Source organism: Anas acuta, chromosome 7 (assembly GCF_963932015.1).
Source record: "Anas acuta chromosome 7, bAnaAcu1.1, whole genome shotgun sequence".
Taxonomy (NCBI): Eukaryota; Metazoa; Chordata; class Aves; order Anseriformes; family Anatidae; genus Anas; species Anas acuta.
In genome coordinates this window covers 29,941,828-29,955,065 of record NC_088985.1, presented here as the reverse complement: position 1 = coordinate 29,955,065, position 13,238 = coordinate 29,941,828, and the positions used below count along the sequence as shown (strand labels likewise).

Here is a 13,238-nt window from a genome sequence, read left to right as displayed (position 1 = left end):
TATATTTTTTTTCAGTGGAATGGTAAATTACCTGGACTACTTTATTTTTCTTATTATGTACCTGTGTTAAGAACTCTACTGCATGGTTGTCACTGTAGAACATGTGTTCTTTTCTTGGCACAATCTGTTTTAGGGAAAACATAATATTGGGTTTTCATTTTATAGTTGCTCTTGTTTCTTCTTTTCATCTTTTAAACTTTTGCATGTATATATTTATTTATTTATTTTTGCATCTTTTAAATGTTGGCACCACAATCAGCCACAAAAGAGGTATAAAATTACGATGATCCCTGCACCAAAGTACTACACTGAAACCACTGTCATGGTCTCACTTTCAATTGGGATGTAGTGATAGGGGAATGTGAGGTAATCTGTGACATCATGACATTATTTCAGCCAGTTTAGTTTTTGATTTTCCTTGACTGAGATCACAATGAAAATGGATTAAGTGGTGGAATATTTTTTGTATGATTGTGATCTTTCATTTTTAAGTTCTATAAGTGGAGGGTTTGCTCCTTATTTGTAGAAGGGCAGGGTGGGACTTACACCTGTCCCCAGTAAAAAGTAATTGTTGGGAAGAATGCAGCAGAAACCAGTTTGAAACTTGAGAAGTGGAGAAGAGCCTGTTGAGGCAAGTCTATAGATGTCACACGTTTATAACAGGTTCCAAAACAGGTATTGTGCTTATTATTCTCTGTGTGAGGACTCAGTCTTCTCTTCTCTCTGCTTTGTCAGGGTGCTTTCCCTGACAAAGTTTGGAATCTTGGGACTTTGATGTCTGCACAATTAACACCCAAGTGTCTCTTTACTGAACTGGGTGCTTTAAAGATGAAGAAATATGATTACCTGAGTATTTTGCAGGTAACTAAATGTTTAAAATGACCATCTGGAGCATAAAGTAGGTAGATTTTAATTGCATGCTCAAGCTACATTAGAAGGTCATATAGGTGTAATTGTCCTTGAGATAGGTATCTGGTTTGTTTGACATTTATTACAAGCCATTTTCTTTGGAAGAGGGAAAAACAGCACACAGCAAGAGGTGCACCTGTGCACCACCAGCAACACACATGCTGGCATTCAAACTGTCTGTGAAACTGGCTTGGGATGTTCTGTAGTTCACAAAGGTCTCTGAAATGAGCACCAAGAATTACTTGAGTATGAGTTAGTGTGTTAAGAATTTGACTTGCACATGTACAACTTGGAGAGAGATTTGTTATGCATACAGATGGATGTTTTTGCTTTGAATTCTGTGAAGTAGTTGCATCTTGGCTGGAAAATGTTGTTTTCCTAGGAATGAGGAGAATAAGAACTGAGGCAGTAAAACTTCAAGCAGATTCCTCAGCAGCACCCTTGAAGTACTGTGCTATTGAGGCAACAGTCATAGAGACGCTATATTCAATTGAAACTTTGATGGCAGCAAGTGATGTTAGGTATCCCCTTCTACTTTATGTTCATTTATCTCTTTTCTGTTTATCACCACAGTGATATGTTCTATCATGGTTATTTTGCTGGAGTCATTTTCCTGCGGTAACTAGAAACCTTGATTTTATGTGGAACTGAAGAAAACAATGTAGCAAGTAAAATGGCTGTGTCTTGGCTCTGAGAAACATACTCTGATGTGATGTTCATGCCAGCTAGGATTCAGAAGTATGCTTGCATAGTTTTGCATCTGTAATTAGAAATCATCTGTATGAGAAGACTGACAAACAATATAAAATGGACTTCTGACAAAAATAAAAGGCTCTGCTTTTAAACCAAGTACCTGTTGGTGGTCTGACATTAGATTCTAAGTTACTCTATTTGAAAAAGTGACAGCTATTTCTGTGCATTAACTTATTCACTCGGTTAATTTGATGGCATTTTGGCCAGAATCGCAAAGCAAGGATTCCTCAGAAATGCCTCACTGTAGTCAAATTCAGTCTCATACATGTAATTATGTGTTAGAGACTCTGGAGTTAAGAGTGATGTGTTTGGGAAGGAAAATATTTGAAGAATATCTGTCCCTTTGCTAGATGTTCATCTGTTGCTTATTGTGACCTCTTACTGGAAGAATTTTCTAAAGGTAGCAGGTAGCATTGCAGTTAATCAAGGACAGAATACTTTTTATACTTTTTAAAGCATTATAGGACAAGAGTAGCTGGAACAACAGTGACTACTAGGGTGAGTTTGCTACAGGAGCAGATAGCAGTCACCAAAAGGAAAAGAAAATACTCTACTCAGTTCACTCCTGGCATATTTTCCTATTAGAATAATGTGGGGATCTACCGGGTACAAATAAGCATATATTGAGTGCTCTATTTCTACTTTATTTTTTATTGGCTACTTTTCTTTTATGTCCTCTTGTTATTTTCTGGTGAGGTACTGTGTGATCTCATGCTTAATCTCTTTTCCCCCTCCTTTGGCCTTCCCAACTCTTCTTTCTCTGTTGTTCTTGGGACACTCCCTCTGAACTGAATGCAGACATTGGAGTGGAGACCAGGCATTGCTACATTGCATGCCAGAGGTTGCACAGTTCCACAAACAGACTCCTGACAGAAAACTGGAAGGACAATTTTATATTAATTAGGTAGGAAATCGGCTATTGGATCTGGTAGTGTGCTACTCAGAGGTACTGCCGGACTGGGAGTCTAAGGATTTGAGTTCTCTGCTTGGATCTGCTGCAAGAATTACTTTTGATCCAAGGTGAGTTGCTTAATGCCGCAGACTCTCACATCCTTCATCGATAGGAAGACACTTGCCTGCTGAGCAGGCTAGCAGGAGTTTGCTGAGCCCTGCACTGAGCTATCTCAGCTGTGCCTGTTCTGCAGAGCCCCTGGTGCAATCATGGAAGTAGCAGCTCTGGTGCTGATGCGGCACAGCTCGTCCTGATCTGCTCCTGGCATTGTGCTTGGGCTGTCTCCCTGAGCCACAAACCGCATCAACCAAAGCTCACTTCCAGCAGCAAAGTTCCTGCTATACCAGGAATTCTGCTGCTTTGCCAAGACAGCTCAAGGAGTAAATTTTTCAGGCTCTGACTCTAATTATTCTGTCCTGTGCTCACTAGGAGCAGTTTAGAATCACAGAATGGTTTGGGTTGGAAGGGGCCTTAAAAACAACTAACTCCAACTCCCTGCGATGGGCAGGAACACCTCCCACCAGACCAGGCCTGGCCTTGGTGCATGGGTAAATATCTCCATCTATATCCATTGGAATGGATTTTAAGGTTAGAGGAACTGCTAAAAGTGTCTTGCCTGACCTTCTCTTTTCAAAATCATAGAGCTTTTCCCTAAAAATAATGATGATAATGATAAAATAATACAAATAAAAGGTTATCCTTTGTGAGATTATCCTGTCTCGTCATGAAGGCTGCAGAATGATTGTGAAGTCAGAGATTTTCCCTTTTGCTGTTTAAGTTACCTCCACTGTAGAAACTTCATCTTATTTTGTGGTTAAATTTGTCTAACTTTAGCTTGTTGACGTCATAGTTGTTTTTGTTTGTTTGTTTGTTTTGGTGGGATTGAAAAGCTCATTCTCTTTCCTATTATTATCTCTTCTTTGCTTTTAATTACTGTTCCATTGTGCTCCAGTCATCTTTGAAGCCTCTCTCTCAGTAATGATTTGGCTCCAAGTCCTTCAATTTCACAGCCTAAGCCTCACGTTGGTTGGTGGCTATCCACTGAATTACTCTGCAAATCCATGTGTCCACTTGTCAGTATTATAATAGCGACTGCAGTATATAGTCAGAAGCAGAACCCTGCTTCTGCTATCCCTTTATAGTTCTTTGCACACACCAAATGATCAGAAGAACCAGCTATTTTAGGTACATTGCAAGCTCTTTCTGGAAAGTTACTAATGATGACCTCCAATTGCCTCCCTCAGTGGCTGTGGCCTACAACGTGGCGCTCAGTCTCCCAGGGCGCTGCTTGCTTAATTTGCAGCAATTCTGCATTAGGCTATTAAAATATACTTGTTAGATTTTAGGTAGCTTAAACAAACATTGTTTTGAGTCATCGGCAAATTTACAAGGAAAGGTTTTTATATTTGTTCTTATATTGTTTGGGCCAGTAGCAGAGGTACCGCATGCTGTGGGCAGAAGGAAGTCATCTCTGAGGTGTTTGTCTCCCCCCTGCTAACACATCCATCTGTCAGACAACTGCCTAGCTATAGTTTTTGTTTGTTTGTTTGTTTGTTTTTTAAAGACTCTTGAGTTCAATTTATTCAAGTCTTTTAATTTGTAAAAGTAGACTCATGGCAAACACTTAAAAAAAAAAAAATCTTGTCCAACAAACAGTATCTAACATTACCTTTTACATTACCTTTTTAATTATCTCTATTCTTATGGTTTTTCTATATAAAAGAGTACAGAGCATGGTAATTTTCCTGTTTGTCTTTTACAGTACACAATTTAGGACATTCAGTAGGCTGTCTTTAAAATTCAAGGATTTATTTTTTTATGGTTACTTTAAGATCTAGGTATATGTTCCTTTAAAATACTGTGTTGTTCTTTATCTGTCTACACAATTAAATCATGATCCAAATAAAAGTAATTGCTAATTTTTAGAATTGCAAATAACCTGTTCGCATTAGGATGAGGTCTAATATTTGTTGCCAGGTGTCAGGTGCAGTGCCTTCTGATCTATAAAATAGCTGTCAGATGCAGGTTTTTGTTTGTTTGTTTGTTTTGGGGAGAGGTTTTTTTTGTTTGTTTGTTTGGTTTTGGTTTTTAAGATATGAAAGAGCTTTGTTATTGAAATTTCTAGCTAAATTTCAGCAGGTTGAAGTCAGTTGCAGTTCTGCTGACTGAGAAAGTAGTTTCTAGTTAAGTATACCAGTAATACCTGTCACAAAGACAGTGAATTCACAGATTTGTATTGACTCTCAATGAATCAACATGAGAATTGCTGTTTATGAACCTGGACTTTTCCCTGATCTTTTATTTCTGAATAGAAAACATGCATCTTGGATTACTTTCCTCAGCCATAGTGACACTAGTCATTATTTTAACTCCTACATCTCTGATGTGAATGACCCTGATAAATTTAGTATCCTTCTAGATCCTAGATCCAGGCAGTCCAGATAATAATGAAAGAAGACTTATAAATTGCATAGAGTAGTGAGATGTCTGAGACTGGGTAGAATACCATCAATTTACATACCTATTCACAACAAGACAGAACATGGAGCAAATGTTACATGCATTCAATAGTTAGTCTTACTTTGCAGGACATACACATACCTTAATACAATCTACTACATATATTTTCTCTGAATTCTCTCTGATTAACTACATGGTCAGTCACTGGGATTAGATTTCTCTGTGCATAAATACAACCCAGGATTCTAACGGAGATGACGTTAGAAATCCTGGCAGTGAGCAATAAAGGTGGGTCTGCTATTGCTTTGCTTCTCTGTACAGACCAGAATACTCTACCTGGCCTCTTGAGGCTTCTGTGGGTACATGTCTTAGTTGAGTGGAATTATCTTTGAAGTAACAACCTGCTGTTAACTGTGTGGATAATGTAAGTTCTTAGCTGTGGTACAGTGTGTAACGATAGGTGCATTTGCTCCGTGAAGACAGGATGAGTGGCTGCCATAAGGAACCTGTAGTTTTGCATGTTTCACCTTTGTGTGCAACTCGTTCATTGCTGGGTGTTGTAGGAAAATGAGAACTTGAGGCAGAGCCAACAGTGCAGTCACAGGTGGCTGCTAGGGCCCTACTGCACAGTAAGTCGGGTTGATGTTCAGCTCCCAGGAGGGCTGATTCTTCATGCTAGCAGACCAATTGCAACACTGGAGATGTAGCCTGAAGCATTACTCACATCTTTTCTACAAGGAAAAATGATATTCTAAGCAGCTAATAATTTGCATTGCTATTAGCAGCCACTAATGAGTATAATAATACTGTATGCTGATGGAATTAACAGTAATAAGTTCCAAAAGTTTGATACAGTCCATCTGTTAAGGAATGTAATAGCATGACGCTGGTAGTCACTGCTGGGATACTAGGAAGTATCTTGTATAACCCAGAAAGCAGGCATGGAAGAACAGTGCAAGTGTTCCTAGCAGCTCCAGTCTCGGCTTGCCCAAGACAGCACAGCAGTCAATGGAAGGCTCTGGGATTCTTCCACGTCCCTTGCATGCAGGTTGTCATTCAGATTTAGAGTCACGGCCTCACGCTCCATTTCCCACTTTCCCACTCACGTGCTTCTCGCAGCCTGGGAACTGCCAGTGTGAGCTCTGCTTCCCACTGCTCCGGGCGCAGGGCAGGGCTCTGCTGGGAGCTGCTCCTCTCCAGAGGGGGTGGTGACATTAGTACTCCAAACAACGTCAGGAGGTCTTCGTTTTAAAGATGCATATCAAACAAGGATTTATCAAGCTAGATAGTTTACAAAATGTAAATTGTATTACATTTTCCTTTCTTTGGTAGTAACAGGGAAAGTTACGGGAGATTCAGACGTCCTTTGGAAGCAGAGGAGCTGCACTTCTATTGTTGTATCTCAGCACAGAAGTTTGTAGTGACTTGCTGAACAGATAAGACCCTGGGAAAAATGAGTGGACAGTTTAGGCCAGGATGTTATTAAAAGCAAATTTTGGTCTTCATAGTGTTTGTGCTGTTCCACCCGCCTGTGAGATCACAGAAGCCTGCAGAGAAGGAAACAATGGCATTTGATATTATCCTGAACATCAAACAGGGTGAAAGATTCTGTGACCTCTGCCAGTAATTAAAATAAAGCTTCCCTGGAAAATGGTAGGCTACTGCTACAGTTCCTGTTTTACAATTCATGACATTCCTTAAGGGGTTTAAAGATGAGCCTGAGTTATTCTTTATGCTGCTCCTTAGTCCTTAAGAGAGCTGCGAAATCAGGTCAACCTCCTTAGAGTCATGGTAGGAGTAAATATTTGATTAGATTTGTCAATCAAAGAGCTGTGATTGATAGCTCTTCATTAAAAAACAAAACAAAACAAAAAAACACCTTTTAAAAGCACTCTTAAAACTACATAGTTTTTTTTTGTTTTTTTTTTGCATTTAAGTTGTATTAGGAAAATTGAGCTTTCTATGTGTTTAATAGCTGCTTGTCAGGTGATTGCTAGGATATCTTTGAATGGAGAGTGAGTACAGCTGTGCAAATGTAACGCAGCAAAAATGCACTTAATTGTGTCTTTTGGCCAACAGAAAATGTCTGTTGGTAATTAGTTCTTCCTCCACCAGACCCACTGGCATGTGAGCACTCCTGGTGGGATTCTTGTTATTGTCCCTTCTGGCTCTTGTTCACCGTTGTGCTGGAAAGAACAGGACTGAAGGCATGAGTAATAGGGAATCTTAAGCTCTCACGTTCACCAAAGAGGAAAACATTTATTTAATCAGACTGGAGCTCTACAAGCACTGAGAAAATAAAAGTTGGTCTTGTGGGAGCTGGGGGGACAGCATGAGGGAGGAGATAGACTCTAAAAGTGCAGTCCTTGGCTTTTGAAGTACTGTGGTCCTAGGATTAGGGCTGGGTGTGCTCAAAGCAGGGACTGAGACTGGCTTCTGGGGCACGCATGCAGCTGTATTTCTATTTTCTGGGTTGGAGTCATTTGTGTTTAATTTTTTTTTTTGTGCAACCCACAATTGCCTTTCCCAGACACCTATGAGAAATGGTACCGTTTTGGCTTTAAGTCCCCAAAGACTGAATAGCTATTTTTTTGAGCAAGAAGTGATTTGTTGCTGTCGGCAGGGTGCAAGATGCCAGCTGAGAAGTTTTTGAGTAGCAAACCAGCTGTAAGGGATTTCTGGATATGAAGTGAACTTGGGAAGGGGTAAGGAGAGTGAGGCATAGTGGGAAGGCAAGTGCCTTTAACCCTCTTACACTTCGGCTGAAGAACCTTCAGGGCAAACGTGCACTGAGTAATGGTGCTTGGTACTGCCAGCAGGACTGGGATGTAAGCCTTAACAGCCCCCAGTATGGCAGCGTGTGGTTACAGGAAACTTCACACCGATTGTGCTGAGTGTGGGTTTAGTAGCCTGAGAGCTAGGAAGAAAACAGATATCTGAAAAGTGTGAATATTTCATTCCCTGTAGATCCTGAAGTTTCTCCTAATATGTTGTAATGACTGATTTTTAGCAACCTGCAATCAGATGATGATGGCAAGTCAGGCTTAGCAAGATTAGCCCTGGGTTAGCTGAGCTGCAGACTGATTCCCAGTGGATACGCACTGAAGACAGAGCTCTGCTCCAGAGTCATAGAAACACTGCTGAGGCAGAAAATGGATGAAACTGGATGTGAAGCATTCAGCAACAGCTGCAGCTGCTGTGATATAAAACTCCAGCAAAACCAGCCAGTGCAGGAGGGGTTAGTACTTCCACTTAGCAAGCTTGTGTTAGCAGGGGCGTGGTGTTCCTTCATCACTGCTCACTCTGGGCTAACGTTTGGCCAGTTGTTACAGCCTTAGGGAAAGATCTGATAAACATTTTGGCTATTTTAGAGATATGTGTACATTGTTTAAATTACATTGACAGTAGCATATTGAAGTTTTTTTCCGGGGAGTGGGAAGCTTCAGAGTGGCCACAGGTTTACACACAATATTGTGATGAATCCTGGATTTGTTTTTCCTGTAAATAATCCGACTTTCTTAAATGTGTAGGCTGCTTATAGAAGTCATAATCAACTGACAGATGTACCAGGTGTCCTTAAGAAAATATTTGTGATGAGGAGAAAAACAAACGGCATGTTTGTCAGATGATCACGGCAAGTGAAAGACTCGCCAATGTTAGCGAGATTAGACCAGATACACATCCTTTTAGGACAAAGGGTGAATGGAGCTAGTAGAAATTACTGACCCAAGTTGTTGTAATTTGACTGCAAAATAAGGAACACAAAAATCAGAATCCTGGGCTACTGCCAGAAAAACTACCCAAAAACCAAAGATTTCAGCAGTTTTTGCCTAGGACAGTGCAATGCAACCTTTGAGTAATACATCGGGGTCATCTGTCATTCTGTTCCTAAAACACACGTACATCAAAGCTTGGAAGAACAGATGCTGAAACTGTTCGGATGTGAATGCATGATTTCTGTTGTCCGCAGAGCATGGTGCTTTCACGTTAGAGATATTTCTGCTGGATCCATTAAAACTCCATTGCCATAGTTTACTATTGGCGTTCTTGGAAGGGAATTATTTCTTTATAAAGCCTGATTAATCTGACCGTATCAATGTACAGACTTTTTGGCAGTTAACTGAAATTACAAAAACTTTTGACCACAGTGTTGTTTCAGTCTTTTGTGTCTGGGAATTTGGATAACATCTTATGAGACATGGCCCCATCTCAGATGGGATATGTCAGGGGTTAATTCATAATAACATAACAGGCCCTGTACTTTTCCCAGTTCAGACTAGATAGCTTCTTAGCTACCGTACTGAATACCTTTTGAGAAGCTATGAATTTATTTCAGAAAAAAAATCCATGTGCCTACTGAAAATCTGAGCTCTCTTATGCAGCAGAGATGTTCTGCAGTTGGATGAGACAGGCGAGCCCAGAAAAGATTCCTCTTCTATGAGTTCATATGTATTTTTGTAATCATTGTCTTCCTGTTTGGAGAAGATGCTTTCCGGCAGTGATTCAGTCTTGTTAGGAATTTTTTATATCTCATTAACTGGGAGCAGTTTCCAGGACATGGGCTTGGCATCATCTTTAAATAAAATATGCCTGAAATCGCTTATGACAAGCAGCTCTGTGGGCCCTCACTCTGCTGAAGAATTTGAGGAGTTTTCAAAAGTTGGGATTATTTTTTTTTACCAAATACAGATAAAATTTCTGTTCCTTTGTATGCACAATATTGATTGTGCACGGCAGAAAGTGCAGAGAAGGATACAGGCTCCTGCTGATGAGTGCTGAGCTGTCTGAATGTGAGATCTACCTTGGAAGCCCATTCAGTATTTGCAGCGCTATGCTGCAGACTGGTGTTGTGCACATAACATTTCAGTTGATAGGGAATATTTTGTGAAAAGCATTTGAAGTTAACATATTAGGAAATCAGATACATTCATAAAGCCTTTTAGAATCCATTAATTGTCACTACTTGCTTGTTTTAGGATTCTTTTTTTTTTTTTTTTCAAAAAGCCTGATGTGGGCTTTGCATGCTTAGTTTCTCCCAAGGAGAAATCACAATTGTATCTGTGCCTTGATTTTTCCTGTCCTTATAGGCCTGAAACCGGATCAGCCAAGTCTTTTATGAATATCACTGTATTGAAGAGATGTGTATTTAAGTGACTCGGTGGATTTGGGTTACAGGATCTAGAGTATTTAGAATCTTTAGGTCAATAGTTCAGGCAGCTCAAGCTGCCTGCACCCATGTAGCTTCTGAAGTCAGGCATTTGTGCTTTGGGTTAATGGTCCCAGAAGTTGCCCATATCAGCAGTGTTGGGAAGGCAGCCAAGGAATGAAATGGCAGGTTGAAAACTGTCATTCATTGTCTAAATTCACCCATAACAACAGAGCAATTGAGAAAATATGTGCTGTCTGCAAAAGGAGGAGGCAGCAGGTTTGCACAAATGTCTAGCTGCAGCGTAACATTCATTGCTTTGGACTGGTAAGTGGAGATTCAAAAAGCTGTCGGGAAAATCATGCTGAATAGAGAGACTGGAACATAGCCTTTCACCAGGAAGTCTTTAAACCACTGATGACTTGAATGGGAAGGTGTGAAGAGGAAAGGCTGTTCTATCTTGTCTTGTTCCTGTAGCCTTTTACCCCGGGTAGTCACTGCTGGCCTCTGTTGAGGGCAGGATGCTGGACCTTTGCACCGAGCCAGAATGGCAGGTCTTACATTCCCATAGCTGCTGTCACATCATCAGAGCCATATTATAACAGGCGAACTAGAGGAAAAATGAGAGTGGTCTGTTAGATTGGGTGCTCACAGAGCAGTGTAATTGTGAGCAATGTTTACAGTGCATTGATCCCTCATCTCTTTTTCTTGTTTAGGCAGGTGACAAGCATTATCATCCAAGCTGTGCACGATGCAGCAGGTGCAACCAAATGTTCACGGAAGGAGAAGAAATGTATCTGCAAGGTAAGGACGTCTCTGTTCTAAAACCAGAAAGTCAGGCTTGGTAATTTTTCTGTTACAGACCTCAGCACTTTATTAGCTATCCCTGTGCAGTGTGGACACAGTGGACAGTAGCCATCCTTTCTTCTTTACGGTGCCCTCAAACTTTTTTACTGAACTCTTTCACTGTAGTAAATGGCCATGATGATGGCTTTGCAGTGACTCTATACCTGAGTTGAGCCAGATTGTATTTTCAAAAGCTGTGTAACAAGGGTAAAAATTATTAGGTTGCCTCTGAATTTGGCTTCTCACAGATAGCTCATCCACCAGTCTGTACACTAAGCTATCAGACAACGTGAGAGGATTTCACGTAATTTTCCCCTGAATTCTGTTATTCCGGACCACTCTTCAAACTGTAAAACGCAATGAAAAGCCTTCCAGACACTGCAGTGAGCTTGTTTTGAATCACGTAGATCTCATCCCCCATGCGCATCATTAGATTGTCTCCTCTGCTTCCTAATTATATTTGCTTGCCTTGCCTATTTCCCGTTCATCTGGTCACATGTCTCCTTTAGTCCCATTTATATTTATTTGTCTCTTTCTGAAGTCACTTCTTTCTCATACATTCATTTCCATTTCCTTTTTATTATTAGCGGTCTTGTACTCACTTCCAGGTGCAAAGCATTTTTTTTTCCTTAATCTTTTCATGTAAAACAGAATGTGCTTCTTTCTTTGATTGAAAAACATCCTTGAACTGAATTCTGTTGACTTTCCCAGAAGGTAGCACATTAGCTGTTAAGCTACAATTATTTTTTCTGACTTGCTGTAGTATTAATTAATATTGGTAGAAAGACATCTAATATGCATTTGTACATCTAGAAATCAAAGTGAAAAGGTAACTGCGGATCGGGATTTTGTGTATTGTAGTTATGTTAGAAAACTCACTTGATGCACCTGAAAGGCCTGTAAAAGTGTAGGAAAGAAATGATGAAAGTGTGATGGAAGCCATCTCGTGAAAAAATGGAGACAGATTCCTTCTGGAGGAATTCCAAAACAAGATAACATTGTTAAGGAATTCCTTTGAAGCTAATTTGTGTTATTTTATAGTTTGTCCTCCCTTGCAGTCCATTTTTCTCATCTCACTGGCCTTGTAAGGCATCATCTTATTCCAGCTGTGCACAGAATTAGATACACAGTTGTGTAGCAGCACTTCATTGCCAGAGCAAGGAGAGGCTGAAAGAGGGCTGGGTAGGAACTACTGCTTTCTGATGGCAAACTGGAAAGCCTAATTTGAAAGTAGCAGTTACAGCATCTTACAAGTGGTAATCTTAGTTTTTTCACATGATAGTATGATAAAGGATAGGCAGAGTTCAAGGTGAGCAGATTAATTCAGAAATTACTTTAAGAGCAGCGAGGGATGAACTGATGCAGTTTGCACCAGTCAAGCACAGAATGGAAGTTCACATGCAGGCTGTGGTATATAAACTTGTGCAGATCCCAGTAAGGCAGGAGGTACTTAAACAAGGCTAGATTTTTGTCCAGGCAAAGTTTAGGTGATATGAGACAGGAAGAGATACCTCGCTCCTTGACCTGCTGTCATTCTCTTCTTAGCTACACACACTTCTGTATCTCCTGTCCCGTGACAGTGAATTGATGTCCCTCACGCTCACTGTGCTTCAGTGGAGGAGCAGCAGCCCAAGTTGCACTGCTTTATTGTATAAGTCTGTTTTCTGACCAAGTAATGCTGTTGCTGAGTGTACTCCAGACTGTCCTGACAAAGCTTTCCTTGCTGAATTCAGCATGCTTTTAAGGCTTTAAGGTGACCTGAAAGCCTTTCCTCTGCAGAGCTCTCAGCTGAAATGGATATCCTGACTCCATCCAAATTGTTCCCCCTAGGGTGCAGAATATCAGCCTTCCAAGCATTTCTCTGAAATAAAAACCAGCCAGAACCAAAATTACATTACCAATGAAATATATGAAAATAGGAAGCTTCCTTCTCATCTCTAGTTGTTCTCTCTACTAGACATGAAAACTGTGTTGGTACCGCTTTGTGTAAGTAGAGGAGCCTGGTAGGTTTCTGTTAGTCACTTGCAATAGGAATGTGCAAAAGCAAATCTGCAAAAAGAAAACACAAAACCAGACCCACCATTCTGGGGCTTCCTATGTTAAGGATGGTTTAGGTAGTGCTAGCAGAAGCACTCTGACTTCTCCCTGCTCCCTCACAGGGAAATGACGAGG

At 40.5% G+C, this 13,238-nt stretch overlaps 1 protein-coding gene across 18 annotated transcripts in view; it reads left to right on the top strand.

Annotated features, from left to right (window-relative positions):
* Window positions 1–13,238, top strand: part of ABLIM1 (actin binding LIM protein 1) — a 186,542-nt gene that overhangs the window by 123,464 nt on the left and 49,840 nt on the right. For all 18 annotated transcript variants that reach the window (XM_068688685.1, XM_068688686.1, XM_068688679.1 and 15 more), the window contains one exon: window positions 10,937–11,024. In XM_068688685.1, coding sequence (XP_068544786.1) covers window positions 10,937–11,024 — 88 coding nt within the window. The remainder of the gene's footprint in view (window positions 1–10,936; window positions 11,025–13,238) is intronic.